Source organism: Malaclemys terrapin, chromosome 2 (assembly GCF_027887155.1).
Source record: "Malaclemys terrapin pileata isolate rMalTer1 chromosome 2, rMalTer1.hap1, whole genome shotgun sequence".
Taxonomy (NCBI): Eukaryota; Metazoa; Chordata; order Testudines; family Emydidae; genus Malaclemys; species Malaclemys terrapin.
The window spans coordinates 115,271,248-115,294,255 of record NC_071506.1 but is presented as its reverse complement, the minus strand read 5'-3'; the positions used below and the strand labels follow the sequence as shown (position 1 = coordinate 115,294,255).

The 23,008-nt window shown below is 39.7% G+C and overlaps 2 protein-coding genes across 3 annotated transcripts in view; one reads left to right on the top strand and one right to left on the bottom strand.

Moving 5' to 3' along the window:
* The window catches only part of BMP6 (bone morphogenetic protein 6), a 152,740-nt gene extending 150,809 nt beyond the window's left edge, over nt 1-1,931 (top strand). The window contains exons 6-7 of the mRNA XM_054017035.1: nt 146-256; nt 349-1,931. Coding sequence (XP_053873010.1) covers nt 146-256; nt 349-498 — 261 coding nt within the window. The 3' untranslated portion in view covers nt 499-1,931. The remainder of the gene's footprint in view (nt 1-145; nt 257-348) is intronic.
* Nucleotides 1,932-2,216: 285 nt separating this feature from the next.
* The window catches only part of TXNDC5 (thioredoxin domain containing 5), a 42,139-nt gene continuing 21,347 nt past the window's right edge, over nt 2,217-23,008 (bottom strand). For both annotated transcript variants that reach the window (XM_054017037.1, XM_054017038.1), the window contains exons 5-10: nt 16,984-17,099; nt 14,481-14,567; nt 11,256-11,396; nt 9,060-9,142; nt 3,973-4,102; nt 2,217-3,416 (exon numbers count right to left, since the gene is read on the bottom strand). In XM_054017037.1, coding sequence (XP_053873012.1) covers nt 3,294-3,416; nt 3,973-4,102; nt 9,060-9,142; nt 11,256-11,396; nt 14,481-14,567; nt 16,984-17,099 — 680 coding nt within the window. In that variant the 3' untranslated portion in view covers nt 2,217-3,293. The remainder of the gene's footprint in view (nt 3,417-3,972; nt 4,103-9,059; nt 9,143-11,255; nt 11,397-14,480; nt 14,568-16,983; nt 17,100-23,008) is intronic.

The following is a 23,008-nucleotide window of genomic DNA, read 5'->3' as shown; positions in this document are numbered from 1 at the left end:
CAAAACCCCAATTTTCCATTAACAGTTGACACAAGTTTTAATCAGGCTTAATTGTATACTGTTACCTCTATATGCCATCTGTTACAAAAATCGAACAAGCAACTTTAATTCCACTGAAATATTTTCTGTTTATTTCCTAACAAAGGATTGGATAATTGCACCAAAAGGCTATGCAGCAAACTACTGTGATGGAGAATGTTCTTTCCCACTCAATGCACACATGAATGCCACCAATCATGCCATTGTACAAACTTTGGTGAGTATATAGAAAGACTTGTGCTAAACTACAAGTGAAGTTGGAGATCAGATTAGTTGGTACAATCAAATTGTTTTCTTTTTTTGAAACAGGTTCATCTTATGAATCCTGAATACGTTCCCAAACCCTGTTGTGCACCTACCAAACTAAATGCCATATCAGTTCTTTACTTTGATGATAACTCCAATGTCATTTTGAAAAAATATAGGAATATGGTAGTAAGAGCGTGTGGATGTCACTGATGCACAAACATTCTTCAGCCAGACTGACTGTGCAATTCTAACATGAACTTCTAGATTACACCTACCTGATCTTGGAGAAAGTCAACAAATGCTCTTGAGATGAAACAGACTTCTAAAACACACTGTGTGCGCCTTATGAGAGGAAGCAGCAGGGTACTTCTTCATTGATGTGTACTCACTTTGTTAGTTTTTAAATCCAGCACCTGTTCCCATTACAAACTGATCTACAGCATGGCAGCCTTTCTGATCTGCAAAAACATGAACTGCAAGGCTCGCAAAAATGAAATCAGTCCCTACAAATTTTGTTAGCTTCGATCATTCCCTGTATGGTATTAAACTCCCCTGAGAGTAGCAGAAACTTAAAACAGGAGCTTGACCTCGTCAGTTGGTCAGTCTGCACTTCAGTTTTACCAAACCAGCATCTGCTACATATAAGCCTTGAAAAAGTGTCTCCTGCAGACAAAAGGCAAAGCTGTAGTAGTAAAATATAGAAATTATGCTTTTAATACCTTACCATCATGCATTTTACGTTGGGACAACCCCAACGTTAGGAAGTGCCTTCTATTTAAAGAATAGTTGCTACATCAGTATGAGTGGTTTCTTCCAGAAGCCAACCTGATAAACAGCAACTTCAGTTGTGCCAAAGCAAGCCTTTGACCCTCTGCATTCTCCAAACACATATGCTGAACCATAGACTTGACTAGATATTTAACTGCACCATGTATTAGTTACATAAGGACAAAGCCACTCCCTGCCTGGTTTTTTGAGATGAATGTTCTAACTAGGCAGTGAATTTATAAATTTGTTCTTGTGCAGCTTCCCACTTTGTTTAGATTCTATAACTCCTGCACGATGCATCAACTAAGCCTGTTCTGTTTTATTCCAAACATTCTTTGCTCTTCAACTGTACCACCACAGAGGAGGCTGCAATCAGGACAGTTCTACAACTGTAAGTTTATACATAAATTTTGAAGCAGCTCCTGTGTTGGAGAGTGGGCACATTAGTGAAGATGCAGTTTATGTAAAACTATCTGGCCAAAAAGGAAATTGCATTTAAGAAGTTGGTTTAAAGGATATATTCACATTTTAGCCATAGCTTCTAATAGACTAGTTTTATTCCCAATGTTAATAGTAACAATGAATTTTCTGATCAATGTTAAACTTGTATTAAATGCACTTACCTCTAACTCTTGCATTTAAAAAAGCTTCTTGTAAATACAAGCTATAATTTATTGCAATTGTCATCATTGTGCTGTAACATTTATAGAAAGACTGGGCTTTTTAAAAAAAGTTTTTATTTAGAAAGTCTCAGTGTAAACAATTGTACTACTTTGATTTTATACAAGAAACTCATGAGCCAAAGCTTGGGCTACTCATGAGATTGTGCTTCACAAGAGTTTTAAAAAACATTAATAAAGGCTTCCTTTAAGGCAGACGTCTATACAGTTTATCTAATACATCTGCCATACAATATTTAGCCCTCATTGTACACTTTCCATGCTTACCCAGTTTTAGTTTGAACAGAACCTGTGGTCCTTGCCAGAAAAAGTAAGTTACTGATGTAAAGAGAATTTTCACTATTACATATGGACACGAAACAACAACTTGACTTAGAGCAAAGTGCTGACTTATGTAATTCCCAGAGATGTCAATGAATGAGGGCAGAATTTAGCCCCTTAGAAGAAAAGATACAACTACATTAGCAAACTAACGGTGTCTGCATTGTAAATTCTTTGGCTTTAATGTATTAGAACACCTCACACAATCAGGTCATCATCATTCAAGGCAACGAAGTGTATGGTCCTCCCATTCAAAGGTAGCAACAAGAACTGAACAGCAGTGGTACTGAAGAGGAGTTTTGCTTCTCATATTAAGGAACAAGAAACACTTTTGAAGTATCAGTCTGCTTATTAAATAAACCATGAGTTCATCTGCTCCTGCTGATTAAGTCAGATGAGTGGTTCTAGCAGTAAACTGGGGCAAGAGAAATATGGTACAGAAAATTATTTGCAACCATTTGTTTCTAAAGGTGTTAATTATTTTCCAAGAGATGTCTACCTCTTTAAGTGGTTGTTATGACAACATCCTCTCCTCTAGCATTGAAGAGAAGTGTCCTGTTTGAACTGTTATAAAATCCCCCATCTGCTATGGCATCAGTAATATTCAGGCACATAGTAAAAGTACCATTACTTTCATTATGGCTACAGCCTCCCATGACTAGAGAAATATTAACAAGAAACAAGCCTGGTATCTTCCAAAGGGGTGTGTTTTCTTTTTCAACCTCCCATTTTTTGTCCAGCTGCTATATTAAGACAGAGTTTTTAGCTTCAGTTGAAAAGGCAACATTTATTAGTACAGCTGTAGCTTGTACCTTTCTAGTAATGGTGAGCACTTTGTAAGCTGTACTTTGGTAGCAAGCCTTTACCCAAATTCAACCTGAAGACAAAAATAGTTTACCCAGTCCCTTAACTTGATTTTCCTCATCTATTTTAGGCTCAAAGGAAACCATTTATATCTCCACAGGGGAAGGTAGAAATGTAGTAATACTGATGCTGAAAATACTCAATTTGCACAGTAACTACTTGTTACCAGTTTTCCTTGACAAACAATGAAAAAGTCAGTACGGTGTGGCTTTAAAACACACACACACAAGGAAGATACCACAAGTCAGTACATTCAGTTTTCAAAAACAACAAAAAACCAACCCCACCTTTTGAAAATCAATAACATTAACTTGATTTAACTCTCCCCATTAGTGTACAAGAACAGTCAGGGCAGAAGTATCCATGTGTGTTTTACAATTCATCCCTTGCCTGACGCAAAACAAACTTATGCAGCGTTTCAAGATCTCTGGCTCCATTGTGTTCACTGACTTTCTCCCCTGCTCGGAAAAGCAACAGTGTTGGATAACCGTTCACCTTTAAGAGAGGGGGGAAAAAGCAAAAAACATGTCACTTCAGTAGGATCCTTGCAACACCAGCAGCCACCCTAAAGACTAGGGGCCAAACCCCAAACAGTATGCTTCGCAGTGCTTAACTTTAGGCCCTCTGCCATCAAGTGGAATGAACAGCCCTGTGTTAGGCACCAGGCTCCCTGTACATTGCTTGGGAGAGTTGGGTACCTAAAAAAGAAAGAATTGAGCATACTAAGGCATTCAAATTCCTGCTCTGCTATCTTCATCTCCCGGTGAGTGCCCTAACCACTGCAGTGGGGCTCTCTCTGTTGCCTGTTGAAGCTTTTCCACTTTGTATAACATATTTAAATATTCACTAGCACAGGGACTTTCCTAACGATCAGGTAACCAACCATCCCTCTCTTTCCCCCCTGCACGACAAGAGTAACTTCTGATGTGAGTGCGGTGACAGGATCACTAAATTTACAGTGAACTGCCGCTTGGGCCAACTACTGGAGACTTCAACCTGGGGTACAAATTATTTAAGATTATCCAATTCATTTTAAACCATCCACACTTACAGAAAATCTGTTGCAGACATTACGTTCGATGGTGCAATCTACTTTTGCTATTTTGACATCTGTCAAACCTGGAAATTGTTCTTTGGAGAGGTTCTCCCAAGTTGGAGCCAAGTTCTTACAGTGACCACACCTAGAAACAGACAGACATGTCTTCAGCAGACATCTTCCAGTGTAGGCCCCAGCTGCTTTATCACGATATCCATACAATGTGCTCTCTCCTACCTTCTTAATCATATGGGCCAAAATGACAATTATGTAAATGGACAAGGTGGATCACTGGTGTATTTGAAATAAGCTAGATGATTTGAAGGTTAAAATAGTTTCTGGCTTTTATGTAGTCTCTTCTGGTACAGTATTATGTGAAATAGCATATGAACATCTCTCACCCACCAGAAGCTTGTAAAAGCAATCATGAAAAAGATCACAGAATATATTTAAATAAAGTTGCTTATATCAAGCCACAAACTGTTACATTGTTTAAAAGGTTACACTTCTAAAGTTTTAAATAAGCTACTAGGCATGTACAGTACATTAATTCTCTCCACCATGTCACTTCCCCTTCTCCCATCAAAGCTAACCCAAGACACGGATTGATTAGTAACGTCTCAAGGGGTGTGTCTGTTAAGTCATATTGTACAAAATTTATGACATAAATGAGACTTCTCTTTTCCTGGCAAAAGTTTTTATCCCAACCCCACCCCCCTTTTAATAATGTAGCCTCCTGGCACTGTAAAATTGAAGTTCCTATATTAATGCTAATGAAAAATGCATAATGTTTCTCAAACCCTAAACTCTGCAATAAAGTGGACTCAAGTAGCTTAATGTATTTTCCATCTTAAATTTAACCTTCCTGAAAACTAAAAACAATCCTTCACCCATTAGCTTTGTCCTCTTTGCAAAATTGATTCTCTTCTCCCATACCATCCTCAGGCAAGTCACATAGCAGTTGCTTCGGTTATCGTTTTTACCACTTCCACTGTAAGTATTGGCTAAATCAGGAAATAAGCAGTTTGTTTGCCTGTGATTTTTGCTTTCTACAGACAAACGTAACATACTGGCCAGATTCTGATCTGCATTACACAGTTGTATATTTAGAGTAACTCCATTCAAGTGAGACTTAATTTGCACTATCATAACAGTAGAATGTGGGCCTCTAGATGTAGGTTTTATATAAAAGTCTTTACCTTAGATTTTATTTTAAAAGTAAAAAAAGAATAGCCACCACCAGATTATTATAGTATTTTGTTCAAATTTTGAACTTGAATTCTATAGTGCCTCCAAGAAACAAATCCCTAAAAAAAGCACTTTAGAATTTAAAGACATATGCATTAATCATTTTGTTCTGCCTCAGTTGCACCTTAGGTTGGTGGTTACAGAAGCCCATGAGTATCTTAAGGTTTGATTCAGGCATCGACAAAGATGGTGATAAGTCTCTGCTAGAGTTTTAATTCTATAATTCAGAAAACAAGTATATATTTGAACTCTTCTGTTAATATACACTGAATGTAAAAGCATTACTGACCATGCACAAAAACAATTAAGACAAGATGGTCTCATACCTACCGTGCAACTTAATGTTAATATTTACCTAAAATAAACTGAAGGGCAAAAGTAGATCTCAACCTAATAGTATTTGCTTAGCCAAACACAAATTAATCTACTTGGAAAGGAAAAAGGTCATTTATATACAATGAACTACAATTGTATACACAGACATGATTTTTGAGCTAAGAATAGGATATCAACTACATGAATGTAGCAAACAGTTTCCTAAACTACAACTTTGTGATAACCAATCTATTCTCTGGCAGCAGCTAATAGGTTGATTCTTTGTAGTGTATGTTTAATACACCCTTCCTCAACTGCCATCTGGCATTCTTCTGGAGTTTGCCCCATGCACCAGTGCCCTTTTTAGAATCCAGTGAGACAAGGGGAAGGTATTTAAAGTGCAGTTTTACTCTGAAAAGTAACTAAAAAGGGCTTATTGGGATTCCACTTTTGTGTCTCAATTCTCTTTATATTGAGCTCAGAAAACTAATTCCCAACCCTGCAAACTACATCTGGGTTCTGAATCATCAAGCCAAATTCTTTCCTCCTTGTGCATCGTAGCCCATAAAAGGTTGTGTAGGCAAAATCTGGTCCTGTGCAACCTCATCTGCCTTCAGTGGCGCTGCACAGGTATAAGCCGAACAGTAGACAGTTCCACTTATGATATATATTAAATAGAATTCACCTCATTTCCTCTTAGCTGCATTGAGTCTACAGTGATGAGTAAAAAAGCAGTTAATTTTTGACACCGAAGTCAGAAAGTTATTTTACAAAACCCAAAGTATGCCAAGAATCACCACTGTATAAAAATTACTGTACTGCCCCGTGAGCTTACAATCTGGTTTCAGACAAGATACAAGAAAGTAGCAACAGAGTATGCTGGGAATGAGCGCAGAAGGCAACACAGCAAAGGCAAGCACTGTTTTTTAGTATACAAATATCTATATTAATACTGAATAGGCATAAGAAGCTGATCTTTTGGGTAAGAAGAAGCCATGACAAGTCTTCTAGCAGTTCTACTCTGATTTTACAATTTAATTTACTGTGTTTCTCTTCTTCCCTAGAGTAACTCTCATGCATAATAGGGTAACACTAGTGGCCCTCTAGCAGAAGCACCCCATCACTCTCAGCCTGGCTCAGGAGTAGCTCTCACGTATCAGGGTCAGTAGATTATGGATCCCACACCATGACTTGAGCTCACAGCCAGTGCTGAAACTGCAGTGTAAAAATAGGGAATAGTGCCATGCTGAGAGGCGTGATCACTCACTCTGCTAGGTACAAATTAAAAATTCCATGATGCTATTCTTACCATTTACAAAAAGTATTTCCTCATCTCAAAATAAACCACAGTAAAATCTGAGATTGCTGAGCATATTAAATTGTTAGTTGCATTTGCCTAGTACTGCTGCACTACATATGGCTAACTTACTGCTCTGAACTACTAGAACTTCAATACAACAAGTATAATAGTTTTTTATTCCATCACCCCTTCCTGTTCAATGCATCTTGGGGGTTAATAGGAGGATGTGTGAGGAAATTTGAACTACATTGTCTTCTACACACAATGACATTCAGCTTTTTCCATCTTTTCCAACACAGCGCCAGTGAGGTGGAGCCCACTAACAGATGGGGACAGGAAGGAGAGCTAGCTGCTTGAGGTTCACTCTAGATATGACTGAAGTTTGTAGGTTTGTGGAAGAAAGTAATGAAATTGTCACTCCTGTCAGGTGTGGGGAGGAGTGATATGCTTGTTACACAGATTTGCAACACTGGGGGCTTGTTGCATGAACCAGCTGTGCTGGGCATTCCAGTAACAAGCAGATACCAAATATCAATTAAGCATGTGGGAATTTTTCCACTGCATGCAGACTAGAGTTGCCAACTTTCTAATCGTACAAAACTGAACACACTAGGTCCCACCCCCTTCCCCAAGGCCCCGCCTCCACTCACTACATTACCCCTCCCTCAGTGGCTCGCTCTCCCCCACCCTCACTCACTTTCACTGGGCTGGAGGTTGGGGTGCAGGAGAGGGTGGGCTCTAACTGGGGGTGCGGGTCTCCAGGGTGGGGCCAGAAATGAGGGCTCCAGTTTGGGGGGTGGGGCCGAAGGATTCAGAATGCAGTAGAGGGCTGAGGGTTGGGGTGTGTGGGGGGTGCAGGCTCTGGTGTGGGGCTGGGGATGAGGGGTGCAGGAGCAGGCTCCAGGCTGCGGGGGTGGGCCTGAGGGATTTGGAGTGCAGGAGGTGGCTGCAGGTTGAGATGTGGGAGGGGGTGAGGGCTCTGGGGTGGGGCCAGGGATGAGGGGTTTGGGGTGCAGGAGGAGGCGCTCCAGGCTGGGGCCAAGGGATTTGGAGTGCAGGAGGGGACTGTGGGTTGGGGTACAGGTTCTGGGCTGGGGGTGCAGGAGGAGGCTCCGAGTTTGGGGGGGCTCACGGCTGGAGCGGAGGGGATTGGGAAGCAGGCATTCTTTAGGCAGCTCCAGTCAGCAGGGCTAAGGCAGGCTCCCTGCCTGTCCTGACTCCGCACTGCGCCCCGGAAACGGCCAGTAGGTTGGGGTCCTAAGTCGGGGAGGCCCAGGAGGCTCCGCACACTGCTCTTGCCTGCAGGCACCGCCCCCCCAGCTCCCACTGGCTGTGGTTCCTGGCCAATGGGAATGCGAAGTCAATGCTCAGGGCAGGGCACGGAGCCCCATGACACGCTCCCGCCTAAGAGCTGGACCTGCTGGACGCTTTCATGGCGCAGTGCGGTGCCCCAGGACAGGTAGGGATTAGCCTGCCTTAGCCTTTCTAATGCCCCAGTCGGTGGTGCTGACTGGAGCCGCCAGGGTCCCTTTTCGACCTGGCATTCCAGTCAAAAACTGGACACCTGGCAACCCTAATGCAGCCTTTCCACGGTCATCCATGCTGGTCACATCAAGGGTGAGTTACTGTAACTAACATGCATTACATGCAACTTCACCTTAAGATCACCTGGAAATTGCAGCTAGCTCTGCACTCTGGTTACAAGATATTAAATAGGACTCCAATAGCAGCACATTATACCTGTGCTCCATGATCTGCACTGACTCCCAACTGATTTCCAGGTGAAGTTTCTAACCTCAGAAGTCCTAAACTGTTTGGGCCCTGCTCTGATGCAGAGAGCACCTCTATCCTGGTGTGATTCCAAGAAAACTGAGATCACCATGGGTGCTCAAGCAACAGCCAGTTTAAACCAAGTCAAGGCATTCTTAGGTGGTGAGTCTTCAAAGGAAATGTCACTTCCCTCCTTTCCCCTCATGTCTGCCAGAGCCTGGATTTGATTCTGGGTATGCAGCACGGTGGGGTTTGCCAGTCTTTCTCGGGGGACAATAGATGGAAGAATTTTGTTGCCACTCTGCTTGTTTATAAATATTTAATCATTCAAGCTTTGTATACAAGTTAAGATTTAATGCATTTTATATATCTAAATAAAAATGATATAGGAGCACAAAACCCACACCAAATAATGAAAAAAAAAGCTAAATACCAATAATTCAGGACAATTTATACAAAAACTACTTACCATGGAGCATAGAATTTAATAAAGGTAACTCCTTTAGCAATGGTTTGGTCAAAGTCTTTTTCAGAGAGAGACAGGACTGTAGCCTGTTAAGAGAAACATAATTCAAAACTGTATAAGAAATCAGTCCTTTGAATTCCTGAAATACGTTAAAGAGAAACTCACAAACCTGTTGCTGTCACTACCATGATATCTATTCAATAAGATTAGCAGTGTAGGACACTGCTAACCCCCAAATGACATCTTTCCCTTATATGCAAAGAAATTAAAATATTTCAAGGTCATTTTCACCCATTTTTTGGAAAATGCAGTGTACCCAAATATATAACGTTGTAGTATCTGAAAGGCTAAGTGTCTAGCAGCTAATGAACCTTCAACTTCATTTTCATATGCTGTCATGCAATTTCCTATGGAATCACTGAGCTAACAATCTGAAGGGTTAAAAAAATACCAATGTGTGAATTAAGTGAGCTGTCTAGGCTATTCTGATATCTTTAAAAGCTCTCCTACTGTGTTGTTACTTTATGTGATGTAAACAGACTCGTCACTAGAAACAAACATTTGCATGTCAAGTGTAAAATGCAAACCCTCACCAAGTATGGATTTCATACACGCTTTTTAGTAAGTGGTAGCTGAATGGTGAGAGGAGAGTGGTTAAAAAAAAAAAAAAAAGACAGCATTTTGCTTATGTGTAGTCTAGTCGTTTGAATTGACATAAAACTGAGTTCAGTCTACCAAATAAGGATTAAACCTCTGCTCTAAAAATTGTGTGCGGGAGAGGGCGAGCTTCAAATGATAAGTCTGTGATGACTGACCAAATCTACTTTCTATAAAAGTCTCAGGTTACAACTGGGAATAGATGAAAGAGGGAACTTGCAATACTACTTCTTACCCCAATAAAAAAGGAACTTTTACTTTAAGAGAACAAAAATCAAAGAGGAAAAGACATCAGTAAGTTTAATTAAAAAACCTCTCTCTATTTCTCATTTTTATATTAAAACAGTCAAATCTAAAAAGTCAATTCACTAAAGCCTTATCTTAGATAAAACATTGAAATTCAACATTACAGTATTAAAGATGTTGGTTAACAACATTTACAAAAAATATTGTTAGGTCATGAAACTACATGTAATTATTTTATTAAGCTTGATTTTATCTGAAAATTAGATATTAAACTTTGACCTATAAATTACCAGAGGAACAAATAATCTCCACATGTATTATAATTTTATATGTTCACTACCATCCCACATTTTGTGGGCATAACAAACACTTATTTCGCAAACCACAAATATTATATAAATCCAACTTAGGCTGTACTTGTGGATGTTACAATTTCTCAATGATATTTGCACATTAGTTGCAATAAAAACCAAAGATGAAAAGCAGAAGTGTGTGGTTGTTGTTTTTTAAAAAAAAAAAGATAAAAACCTAAAGTGATGGAGTATGACCACATACAGTAGTAATGGATTTTTATTACCATTTGCTTGGCAATCTGCATGACTCCCTGTAGCTCCAACACACAATTAATGCAGTCATTCCAAACTCAAAACTTTTACTGCCATAATCTGCCACACTATCACATTCATGTTTCCCTCCGCAATTCTTGCTCTTCCCCCACCTTCTGTGGGATTTTTCCCCTCCATCCTTCCTTTCCTTATTAATACAGTAACTTCGTTTTTCAGATGCTCACCTATTCCTTCTGTCTCTTTCCTATTTCAGGTCAGAATCCTGTTTGTGACAATCATCTCCACAGCAACCAAATGTGATGTCACAAGGATTCTGACTATGTGAAAGACACACAAGGTGCAATTTAGTAGACAAAAAAATGAAGTTCATTTTTTAAAATCTATCAATAGATGGATATACATGCAACTAGCTAAACAATTTACTGTGACTATAATGACATATGGACAGATTTTTTTCTTCAGAGTTTTCCAATGCATCAGGTTAGTAAAAGCATCAGAAAGGCTTAAGGTTATACATTTCTCAACAGCAACTGCTAAACTACAATATTAAATACTAACTTTATTAAAAGTTTTGCATGCAAACATTTTTGGCAAGGTTTACAAAGCTATTGTTTACAGGTTACTAAGCTATCATTTTAGCCATCAAAAACTTTGTGGTAAATGACGGAGTGGCAGTAGAGCTGTTGGTATAAAGATTTTTGATACAATTTTACAGCACAGTACCACTTACCTCATCATGAGTGGGTTCTGCAGGCTGCTGTGGAACTTCAGATGGCTTCTCAGCATCTGGGGCTTTCTTGGCATTTTGTAGCTGAGAATCGACATATTCCTTTAATGAATCCAAATCCCTCTTTCCTTTATACTGGTCAGCCTACAATTAATCAAATCATTTGTGAAAATACATATTGTTTGTTTAGCAAATAGAGTTTTCTGAAGTTTTAGATTTTATCTAAAGATAAACATGGTAAATATCTGTAATAGAGCATGTAATATGCATATTCAAAATAAAATGCTCTGTGGTCTGTAAACATATACACTAAGTTTACTCCAAGGATTCAGAATTTGCCATGGAATCCTTCCCTTGTACTTTAGAACCTAAACTTTCATTTAAAAGAAAGATTCAAGATTTTAAAAAGTAGCTGACTAGAGTAAAACATGGAATTAGGAGCACTCAAAATCTTGGCCCCTCATTTCTAAAAGAAGTTAGCCCATGTTTCTAGCTCTCAGGGTTACAAAGATTATCTTCAGTGTGTAAACAGCGTATAAGAAAAAATACAGCAAACTATTGGATTTAGTCTCTATGCTTTAGTTTGATCTGTTGTCACTGTGTTCTGTTGGTTAAGTCTAATACTTCCTTTGACAAGGCTTCAGTTTTGGAATCTCAGATTCCAATAAGTCCCAGAAGTCTTTGGGGTCAATTTCAGCCCCCTCAGGTGTGAGCTATGAGATGTACCTTAGATTTGGAATATCTTTTCAAAGTACTGTTTACAAACTTTCCTATACCGTCTGAGAATGAAAAAGACATGCCTCTTTAGTCATCTCCTATGCCTTTGGTGGACACTGCAGACCTATCTTTGCCATTCATATAGTCCATGTCCAAATAGCTGTGGCCTCTTCTGTGCCTCCTCCCACATCCCCAGTCTAAACCAGGGACACCAAAGATCACATGAGAAGTCTGTACCTGCTCATTCTTATCCATTTCAGCAGGGCAGAGCTCTGCCCATTTTTTCCTCCACCACCACCCTTGGAGACCTTATCTACCTCTTTCCAGTACTGATGACACGATGTCAAATTTCTATTATGAGGAGGAAGATGACGACAATGATGCTCAACTGACTGAAGCAGTTCCCCCCCTTATTGAACAGTATTATGACCTTCCCATTGGACAACTATAAAATTTTCCAGGAGTTGCTGGGTCAAATGGTTGGAAGTTTTATTTCTGGCTGTCATACTTGTCCAAAGAAACATCTTTCTGATTCTGAGGGGAGTTCAGCATGAGGGAACAGCATGATGTTGATAAAGGCCAACTTGACCTTGCCAGAGATCTGTAATTCACCAGGGCAGTGGCTAAAAAGGAGACTCATCTTTACCAAGCATAACAGCAGAGTTTTCATTTTTTTTCTTCTTAGCCTCTGATTTTGGAAGCAGCTGAAAGATCCAAGGGAATAGGAGCAACTTTATCTTCACTAATGGATAAGTAGTTCAAAAAATAGACCCATCTTGTCAGGAAAGCCTACTCTGAAGTGACCATAGCTCTTTGTAATGTCTATCAAAGTGTGGTGGTGCTGATGAAATACACTATTATTTGAGTATCAGAGGGGTAGCCGTGTTAGTCTGGATCTGTAAAAAGCAACAAAGAGTCCTGTGGCACCTTAAAGACTAACAGATGTATTGGAGCATAAGCTGCGTCTGACGAAGTGGGTATTCACCCACGAAAGCTTAAGCTCCAATACATCTGTTAGTCTATCAGGTGCCACAGGACTCTTTGTTACTATTATTTGAGGACACTAATAGTCTCTCTTGGAACAACAACATAATGCATCTTGGAAATTGTTTTGGAGGGTCAGAATGTTCCCTTGTGTTTAAGAGCCTTTGCTGTGTTGGTCTCTGCTGTTAGGGCTGTGGAGACAGCAGTCAGCTTAAATCACCATTCCCAGCTGTAGTTCTCCCTCCAGAAGTTCAGAGCAGATGTGAAGATTCTGTTACAGGCTTTGATGACCACCCTGGTGGTTATGCTCCACAAAGATTCACATCATTACCCCAAACTTTTTACTTAAGGTGATAGTTGACTAATTTGTACTGCAACACAAACCTTCCAGTTTTCTTCCTAATACCAGTTACTTGGGGAAAATAGATGCGTAAACTTGACACAGAGTGATAACTATTTAGATGCAATGATATCTGTTAGAAAGTTACCTAGGGCTGTTCACATCTTTTCTGATAATCTAGAAATGAATTACTAAAAATACTTTGGAAATGAGCTATTCTGTGTGTTTAGACTTGTTGCAATCGAGTTGATGTCTTCCTGAATAACAAGTTTAGAACTCATTCCACTAGCTCTAAGGCAGATTAATTTAATAGACTACATAAGCATGACTTAATTTGTAAAGCTAACACTTTCAGCTCTATTCATATGCAGCACTATTCTCACTCATTTGAATCTTACTCCAATGCTTGAAAGCAGTTCTGTAATTCTTGTTTAATTAGTCCTCCTTTAGAGTTACTTCTGGTAAATCTCCCAGATGTGAAGATCTGCAGAGACAATTCTCTAGGAGGAAAATATTACTTACAGTAAAGCTTATTTGGTGCTGTTCAAATGTATTGGCTCTGCAGATCTGCACTCATTTCCCTAACCTCTTCAAAGTCCTTCTTGCAATTCTTTGAATTTGGGCAACTGGAGCCACAGGATTCTTATAACCTCACTTCAAATGTTCAGACTTGTGAATTCAACAGGCACTGCTCTGAGCTGATGACTCCAGGGCCATGCAATACCCATGAATGTGAATCTGGAGAGGCAAAATGGGGGGAAGGGGGGGGGGGGGAAGGGGGATTCCCTCTTTTAACTTTGTATTTTGTCTATTTCATCTGTACTTCCAGACACTTTTACATGTAAGGATAAAGTTGGAAGATGAAAATATACCCAGAGTTCTCTCACAAGTTAATATGTTTTGAGATATCTATCCCTGGTTTATGAACAATCTATTGTTTTTGGTTATTTGCAGACCAGAATGCACAACTGTGTTAGAAGTTTTATTTATGGCACAAACAAAAGTAGTCATCACCCCATCCCAAACACTGCCCCATTCATATCGTCTATCTTTCCATCTCTTACAAAGAGGCTTTCAAATATATTCAAATAAGCCAACTTCTCCCAACATGCAAGAACGTTCTACAAGCCTGCTTGTCTTCACAGAGGAAGAAAGGGTTTGACCTCATACTGTATTTGCGGCCTCACCTTTTCACCATTCCTAAACCAGAGGAGGGTGGGATATCCACGAACTTGGTTTTCAGAACAGACTTCATAATGCTGTGTACAGTCAACCTAAAGTTTAAAATAGTTATAATCATTCACTCATATGGAATAAAATCCATGCTGTTCCAATCACAGCATCATACCCTTTATATTTAATATCTCTCAATATGTATCTACAGAGAAAGGCAAGGTTTGTCAGAAGCTAATTGAAATAATTTACAAGTCTTGTCTTGAAAGCCATTTAAGTCTGTGTTTCAAATCTCTCTCAAGCTGCTCAGGGAGGGTAGAGGCAGAAGCAGAAAAGAACAAAGGCACTATGATTTAATATGCTAGTTAGAACAAGCATTCAGTATTTGCAAAGTGAAAAAAATTACAACCTGGGCAGCAGGGCACCCAATACTCATATGTTAAGAGTTTGAAACTAAATTTTCAGTACAAGGATTTACTGGCTCGGGTTTTTTTTTAAATCATACAGGAGTACTCTGACATCAGAAAGCAAAACAGCTAGTAACTTGACTTCAATACAAGGGAAATTCCAAATGCTGAGCAACTGGAATTCAAATTAGATTCTAATTTTGCCACAAGCCAATTTGTAAGGACAGATAGTACATCTACACAGGGATAAAAGACCTGCGGTACAGCTGTGGATGGCCCAGGTCAACTGACTTGGGCTTGTGGGGCTAAATATTGCTGTGTAGACATTTGGACTTGGGCTGGAGGCTGAGCTCTGGGACCTTGTGAGGGGGGAGGGTCCCAGAGCTCAGTGTCCAGCCCAAGCCCAAATGTCTACACAGCAATTTTTTTAGCCCAGAGCCAAAGCAGAAAGCTGAGCCAGCTGACCTGGGACAGCAATTTTTTTAATCCCTGTGTAGACATACCCTGATTTACAAATCCAATTAATAAGCCAATAAATAATCTACATGTCATGTGCATGGTTTCAGCATCTGCTTGAGATAACACTTAGATTTTTAAAGTTAACATTAGGAACTTTGCGCCACAGATCACTGAAGTGAGGACAACTAAGCAGACTACAGGCAAAAAGTAACAGGTGCTACTGACATTCACCTGGATTACATGAAGGTCATGTTTCCTGCCTACTTAGAGAATCAGAGTCTGAGCCAAAACAAGTTTCTAATACTTTCATGGCATCCTGTTACACAAAACTGGGTAGGCATTGAGACAAGACTGCCTTTATTAGGATAAAAAATGCTAAAGCATGCAAAATAGAACACTGGATAAAACAGGACTTTTGAAAACAATGGACTTATAACGCTCTACGTGAAGAGAGACTGGGTAATACTGTAGTAAGAACATACTTAAACCAAGCAATAACTGCACCAAATAGCTCACGCAAACATTCCAGATGCTCAAAAAGTAATCACTACATGCAGCTTTTAATACATACAGATAGTATCAAAGGACCAAAATCCTCTAGTACTTTATTCTGAGCAATCTCAGTTGTGTTGCCAGATTTCAAAATATTTAAATTTCTCAAAAGACTCTGATCTACACCATAAGAAAAGTCTACTCTTACAGAGAGAAAGGAGAGACTGCAGCTTCATCATTAACAGTTTTACTTAGACGTTAATGGCAGCGGTCTTTAAATACCAAGTTAATACCTTTGAAGGTTTAAGAGTTTAAAAAAGTTAGTCTCTATACATTTAGCACCATCAGATAACATTGAGGGATTCAGATTGTTAGACACCAGCATGACTTCAGCATGGGTCAGCAAATAAAGTGAGTAACTGCAGTTGCCAGACCACCTGCATACCTCTGCATAGAAGTCACTTCAGGAACAAATAATAAGCTCCCATGGTAAATACACCACAGAATCTGGTTATCATCCCTAAGGGAAATAGTAAAGCAGGACAAGATATCAGTTTTTAAGACAGAAGTCCCCCAAAAGTCTATACTAATTTTTTTTTTGGGGGGTGGAGAGTGGATATGAATAGATGAGAAACAACGCATCATGAATGCCTTTACTGGGTCTAAAATTTACAAAGCTATCCAGTTGGATACAGCATATTGGAAGAGGAAGAGTAATTTTTACTACTGAAAATAAATCTTGAAACTGATGAAGCCCTGACAACAGACAAGGGCAGTGCAATACAAAAATCAAAACTGAAAATATTCCTCTCAACATCTACTGTATTCACCCTTTCTGTTGGTTCATACCTCTGAAACACAGTAATCTGGGTACAGACAAGTTTCTGGCATGCCCTTATTTAAAATGAATAGGTCTTGTCAATTCAGAGTTGGCCATCTCATCAGGATAAATAAAATATCTGGGTCCATGTAGCATATAAGAGAAATAGCCAGCTCAAAATTAAAATGGGATCTGTGAAGGTGAAATGATTTATCAAGTGACAAAACAGAGTAAATAAAGTTTGGCTTACAGACTATATAGGATGAGTAGCGTGCTACTTGACTAATGTATTCATCCAAAGGAGGTATATTTCAAGTTTAATAAGAGCTTTCAACCTACCTTGCCAATCTTGACAGTTTCAGAATGCTCAAGAACTGAGGCCAGCTGTTCCCAGGTTGGAGCCAAAGCTTTGCAGTGGCCACACCAAGGGGCAAAGAATTTGATAAAGTGATTACCTTTAAAAGAAAAGAAAAAAAAAAAGGCTCAATTCATATGTACCTGAAACAGTGGCTGTCATTAAAGACTATCTATTTACCACCAATTATAAATTTATCATGGTATTTCCCAGCCTAAGTACAGGTAATTTTGAAAATATAATAGTAAAGATAAAATACTGTAGTGCAGTAAACATTAATTTGTAAATGGTATCCATTGTACAGTACTTCACTTATATTTACAGTTAGTTTGAAATGTCGTAAACTAAACACAGCCACGAATATTTCAGGAGCTAGTTTTTCAATGTCATATCCAAGCACATCAGTGCATAGTTCGTGTCTTTCCTCCATCCATACATCTTCACAAAAAACACTGCCAAAGTTAGATGTTTATTAAAAGCATAATAATTTTCATCTAACCATTTGCTAAAATTCCTTATTCTAACAAGAATTCACGTGAGTCAGCTATACTGCTGAAGAGTGGAAAACAGCAGAAGGTCAAAAAGTAAACAGCATAATTTAAAGAGAAAGCTCAAACATTGAATACATTTCTAAATACAGAAGTGACTGCAATTCAGTTGCTATAAAACTCTATTTGAATTAACTCTCCTTCTTTCCCTGCATTGATCCTCTGTCATCTTCATGTTTGTGTTTATTTAAGTTAAAATTGCAAGCTCTCTGTGACAAGGACTTTTAAAATCTCTGTCATGTAATCCTGGTACATAGGGTCCAATGGGAACAAAACCTAAGGGATAAAGGAGTTCAGGAGAGCTGGCAATTTCTCAAGGAGACAATATTAAACGCACAACTGCCAATTATCCCGATGTAAGGAAATATAGGATGAATGGTAAGAGGCCAACATGACTCCATCAGGAGCTCTTTAATGACCTGAAAATAAAAAAGAAATCCCACAAAAGGTGAAAAATGGACAAATTACTAAGGAGGAGTACAGAAGAACAGCACAAGCATGTAGCGACAAAATCAGAAAGGCTAAGGCACAAAATTAGTTGCACCTAACAGGGGACATAAAAGGTAGTAACAAATGGTACTGTAAGTATATTAGGAGCAAGAGAAAGATGAAGGAAAGCGTAGGTCTCTCCACTTAGCAGGGAAGGAGAGCTAATAAGGACATCAAGGCGGCTGAGGTATTTAATGCCTATTTCACTAAAAAGGTTAATAGCGACCATATACTCAACACAATTAATATTAACAAAATGGGGGAAGGAACACAAGTCAAAATGTGGAAAAAACAGGTTAAAGAATATTTAGATAAAGAAAACTTGAGAAGGGCGAACATATTTCCTATTGTTAAAAAGGGTGGGGGGAAGGGGGGCCTGGGGAATTATAGACCAGGCAGCCTAACTTTGACACCCGGATAGATACTGGAAAAAAAAAAGATCAATTAGTAAGCACCTAAAAGATATGAGAAATAGCTAGGGTTATAAGTAATAGCAAACATGGATTTGTCAATAACAAATAATTTAGACACCAAGAGTCTAAATCCCACTGGCTGTTGACAAGATTTAGACTCCTAAGTGCCTATATCCCTTCTGAAAATGATATTTAAGCTCCTAAATCAGTTAGGCATTCTGACAGCAATGCCTAAATAACTTTAAAAAAAAAACGGGCCTCAGTGCTTTAGGCTATGTCTACACTAGCATTTACTGCGGTGTAACTTATGTAGCTCAGGGGTGTGAAAAAACAAACACCCCTGAGCAGCGTCAGTGTAGACAGCGCTATGTCGGTGGGTGAGCTTCTCCCGCTGACATAGCTACGCCACTCACGGGGCTGGAGCAGTAAAGCCGACAGGAGAGCTCTCTTCCCGATGGCTTAGAGAGCTTACAGTGGCATCACTGCAGCTCCTCTGCTGTAAACTCTCTGGTGTAGCCGTAGCAGTAGAGTCAGGAGCATGAAGAACTAACAACATCAAAGCAACTCCATATTAACACAGAATAAAAAGGAACTAAATACAGAGAAAAGAACGTCAAATGCTTTTAATGCAAGGACATGGAAAAAGTGTAGTCACTGGAGAAACGAAAGGATGGAAACCTCTTATAATAATGAAGTCTCTTTCACTGCTTCCCCCATCCTTTCCCCCCCCCCCCACCCCCCCCCCCCCCCGCAAAGGCTCCTACTAACAGAAGAACTTCACTGTAAATGGAGATTCACTGTAGGCAGGTTCTACTGTAATTCCATTCTAGTTTAAATGTTTGAAAGAAAACCTGAGAGGCAGAGAGAAAGATTGATGAAAATAAGATTTATTGGTACAACTTTCTGTCTTGGATTGTTGCCTTTTTCATATTTTTATTCAATTAGTAGCCTCACTATTACTTTGTAGTCTAGTTTCTTAACCAGGAACCATATAAACAAAGATCTAAAAAGTAAGGAATCTAATGACTCAGTCCAGTGGCTTTTTATCTGCAATGAACCTCTGAGTTGGCAAGTGCAGCAAATGTGCCCACCACTTATCACTGCTGCCCCCTGTTCTCTCTTTTATGGTCCATCAGCCATGAATAACTTGACATTTCACATCATTCTGTGTTGTCCCCACAAAATGATGAACCAGTGAAAGCTTCAATGTGCTTTAGTGTTTTAAAAAGGGGTGAGAAATTGCACACAAAAAACAATGCCATTACTGTGAGGCATATTTCAATCCTTACTGGAAAACTATCAATTTGTATTTTTTGTCCAGACAATATAAGCGTTTAATTAGTATGTGGTTTCCAAACTGAAACATTAGATTTTTTTTTTTTAAAGTTTACCAAGTTGACATTTCTCATTTAGAATAAGTAGCTAATGCAATGATGATGTAGATTGTACAATCAGAATTATTACTTTTTTAAATACCAAAACTGCACCCAACAACAACAACAAAAATTTATGGTGTATGCACAATGTTAGATATATAAAACCACAGTAAAAGATTATTTAGTTTGCAAAACAAAGCACTCACAAGTTAGGAAATGCCAAACTTAAGAGTTGCCCATGCAACCTTAATTCTGCCCCCTTGTGTGTCTACCCTCTGCACTGAAAGAGACAGGCATCCAATGAAAAAAATACCATGTGATCATGTAATTAAAAACAGTCTTATAATGCAATCTTAAATCTGGTATTTCCTCACTTTCAAGTACTGGACTTTGTATTAAAAAAAAAAAAAAGGTAAAGGTAAAAAAAATTATTTAGGTTACAATTTCTTAGGTTTTTCAAATCGATTGGAATCCAGAACCTTCAGCACTGCATCACAGACTTCTATCACTTGAACTACAGAAATAACTACATTACTTAGCAATAGAGGAAGGCTATTATCCTAGGATGGAGCATGGGGCTCAGGGTGTGCTAGGTCCAGGGATGACTGAGGGGAGCCCAGTCTGGCTCTCCCTTCCCCAAACCATGGAGTTGGGGGAACTCCTGACCCACGTGATAGCCCCAGAGGGCAGGGATGGACCACTGGGGCAATAGGCTGTGTCTGGGGTGGGGGGGGGGGGGTAGGAGAGAGAGCCTGACCTAGCTCTCCTTCCATGACTGCCCACTCTAATGCTACCTGAATGGAATCCCATGGGACAAGAAAAAGTCATCTCTCTAGCCCCAGGGTGTTGTCCGTGTTGAATTTCAAAGGCCTGTTCCAAACAGTGGAGGTGCTAGAGAGTTTCGTAAAGTTACAAGAATCTTTCATAATTGAAAGTATTATGCAACCTAAATATAGAATAAATATAAAATCTCTGAAGATTCTATCCTCACTGAGCATATTGCAGCTCTTACATGTGACTGGACTCCTCTCCCGTGGTCCCAATGACTCAATCCTGCTGGCACCTAACCAGTGTAGGAAAGGAAGCCTTCTGATTTGAATGCAGATTGGACAAAAACTGGACCAGAGAGGAGGGAAAGGAGCAGACTTGCACAGAGAGTCTGGAAAGAGTGGGACTTGGAAGGGGGGGAATTATGACTGGATGCTGGAAACTGGGACTAGCTGGGCAAGGAGACGAGGAGCCAGTAAAGGAAACATGGGGTGGAGACCCTGGGAGCTGGTGAGGGAAACTGGAGACAGGCGGAGACTGGGAACTACTTGGCTAGGCAAAGGAACACTGAGATGGGATGAGGACTGTGGTTCATGGGGAGAGCTGAGGCTTGCTGAACCAAGATACTGGGACAAAAAGCCAGGGATATATGAGAGAGAGAGAGAGAGAGAGAGAGAGAGAGAGAGAGAGATTGGATGAGGAGCCCAGGAAGGGACAGTGGAACTCAGAGCTAACGGGGGAGGGAGGGGGGGAGAAGGGGAGAGAGAGCAAGGAGAGACAGACTGGACAAAAAGCTAGGAGGTGGGACTGCTTAAGCTAGAAGACTGGACTTCGGTATGCGAAAGGGGGGCACTGGGAACCGGACAGCAAACATAGAGGGGGGAAGCTAGAACTGATTAGGCAAGGAAAATGACACTGGAATGAGAAGCAGAGGCTATGTAGGGAAGAATGGGATTAGCATAAGAAGCCTGAGCTGGGGAGAGATAGGCGTTGGGGAGGGCCAGATTAGAGGAGACGGGGCAGAAGAGGTCAAGCTTGTCAGAAATGAGCAAAAGAGTCTGTGCCCACTAGAGAACTTTCCCCTTCAGAGCCAGGAATGGAACCCAAGATTCCTGAGTCTCACTATTCCTCTGCGGTCAGATAATATCTGTGAAACCAACGGCAAAGTGTATGTCTCATCCCCTTCTAGTGCTGGGCCACATATAAGATGACAACCTACTACTGCTATCAATTACTCTGTTAGCTCAAGTGACAGGAGTGTATGTGGTGGATCTAAAGATCACAACTCTACCAATGAGCCAAGTGAGTGTCAATATAATCCCACATGATGGAATTTCTGTTTTTCAGTTTGCTTTTTTTAAATCCTAGGAAATTGTACACACAAACTATTAAAAGAATGTTAAGGTGCAAAGTCAACCAGTAAAAAAAAAAAAACAGAAAATCCCAGAATTAAGGTTGCACAGACAACTTTAATTCAGCCTCCATGTGTATAAGCATTATGATACAGGTTTTAATTACATGATCACATACTATTTTTCCACAAGATGCTTGTCTCATTCAGTGTACAGCAGGGGCTCTCAAACTTTTTTTTACTGGTGACCCCTTTCACATAGCAAGCCTCTGAGTGCGACCCCCCTTATAAATTAACACCATTTTTTATATATTTAACACCATTATAAATGCCGGAGGCAAAGCGAGATTTGGGATGGAGGTTGACAGCTCGCGACCCCCCATGTAATAACCTCGCGATCTCCTGAGGGGTCCTGACCCCCAGTTTGAGAACCCCTGGTGTACAGGATGTACTTGCTCTAGGGATGCATTAGGGTTGTGGAGTAAAAGAGACTGTTGTCTGTAGGACCTCTCCATTCATAGCAGAAGCTGGAATATATGTAGACTGTGTAGAATATGTACAGATAAATTAATGCTCGTGAAGCACGCAGATACTGTAGTGATGAGTGCCATACAAGAGCCCATGAGGAAATAAATAATTGTATTTCCATAGAAGGGTTTGAATAATACACAGTAAATAAAGCCTAGACTCTCACACTGAACCATGAGCATAAAACAAAATAGTGCAGGGTGGCTCATTAATTGAGCACTGTCCATCCTGTGTACTAAATGAAGCTAGGATCCTGTGGGGGGAAAAAAATTGTATGCAATCATGTAATTGAAGACTATCATAATGCATATGCACCAGAGGATGAATTTAAGATTGCTTGTGCAACCTTAATACTGTGATTTCCTAACTTTTGAGTTCTTGATTTCATAACCCTAATGTCTTTAATATATTTATTGCATATAATATGTAATAAAACTGGGTTTTTTTTGGTAAGTTATCTTTCCACTTGTTACAGATTTTTGGGTAAGAAGATGGGAGAAAGGTACTTTTAAAGACTAGCCCACCATTTCTCTCAT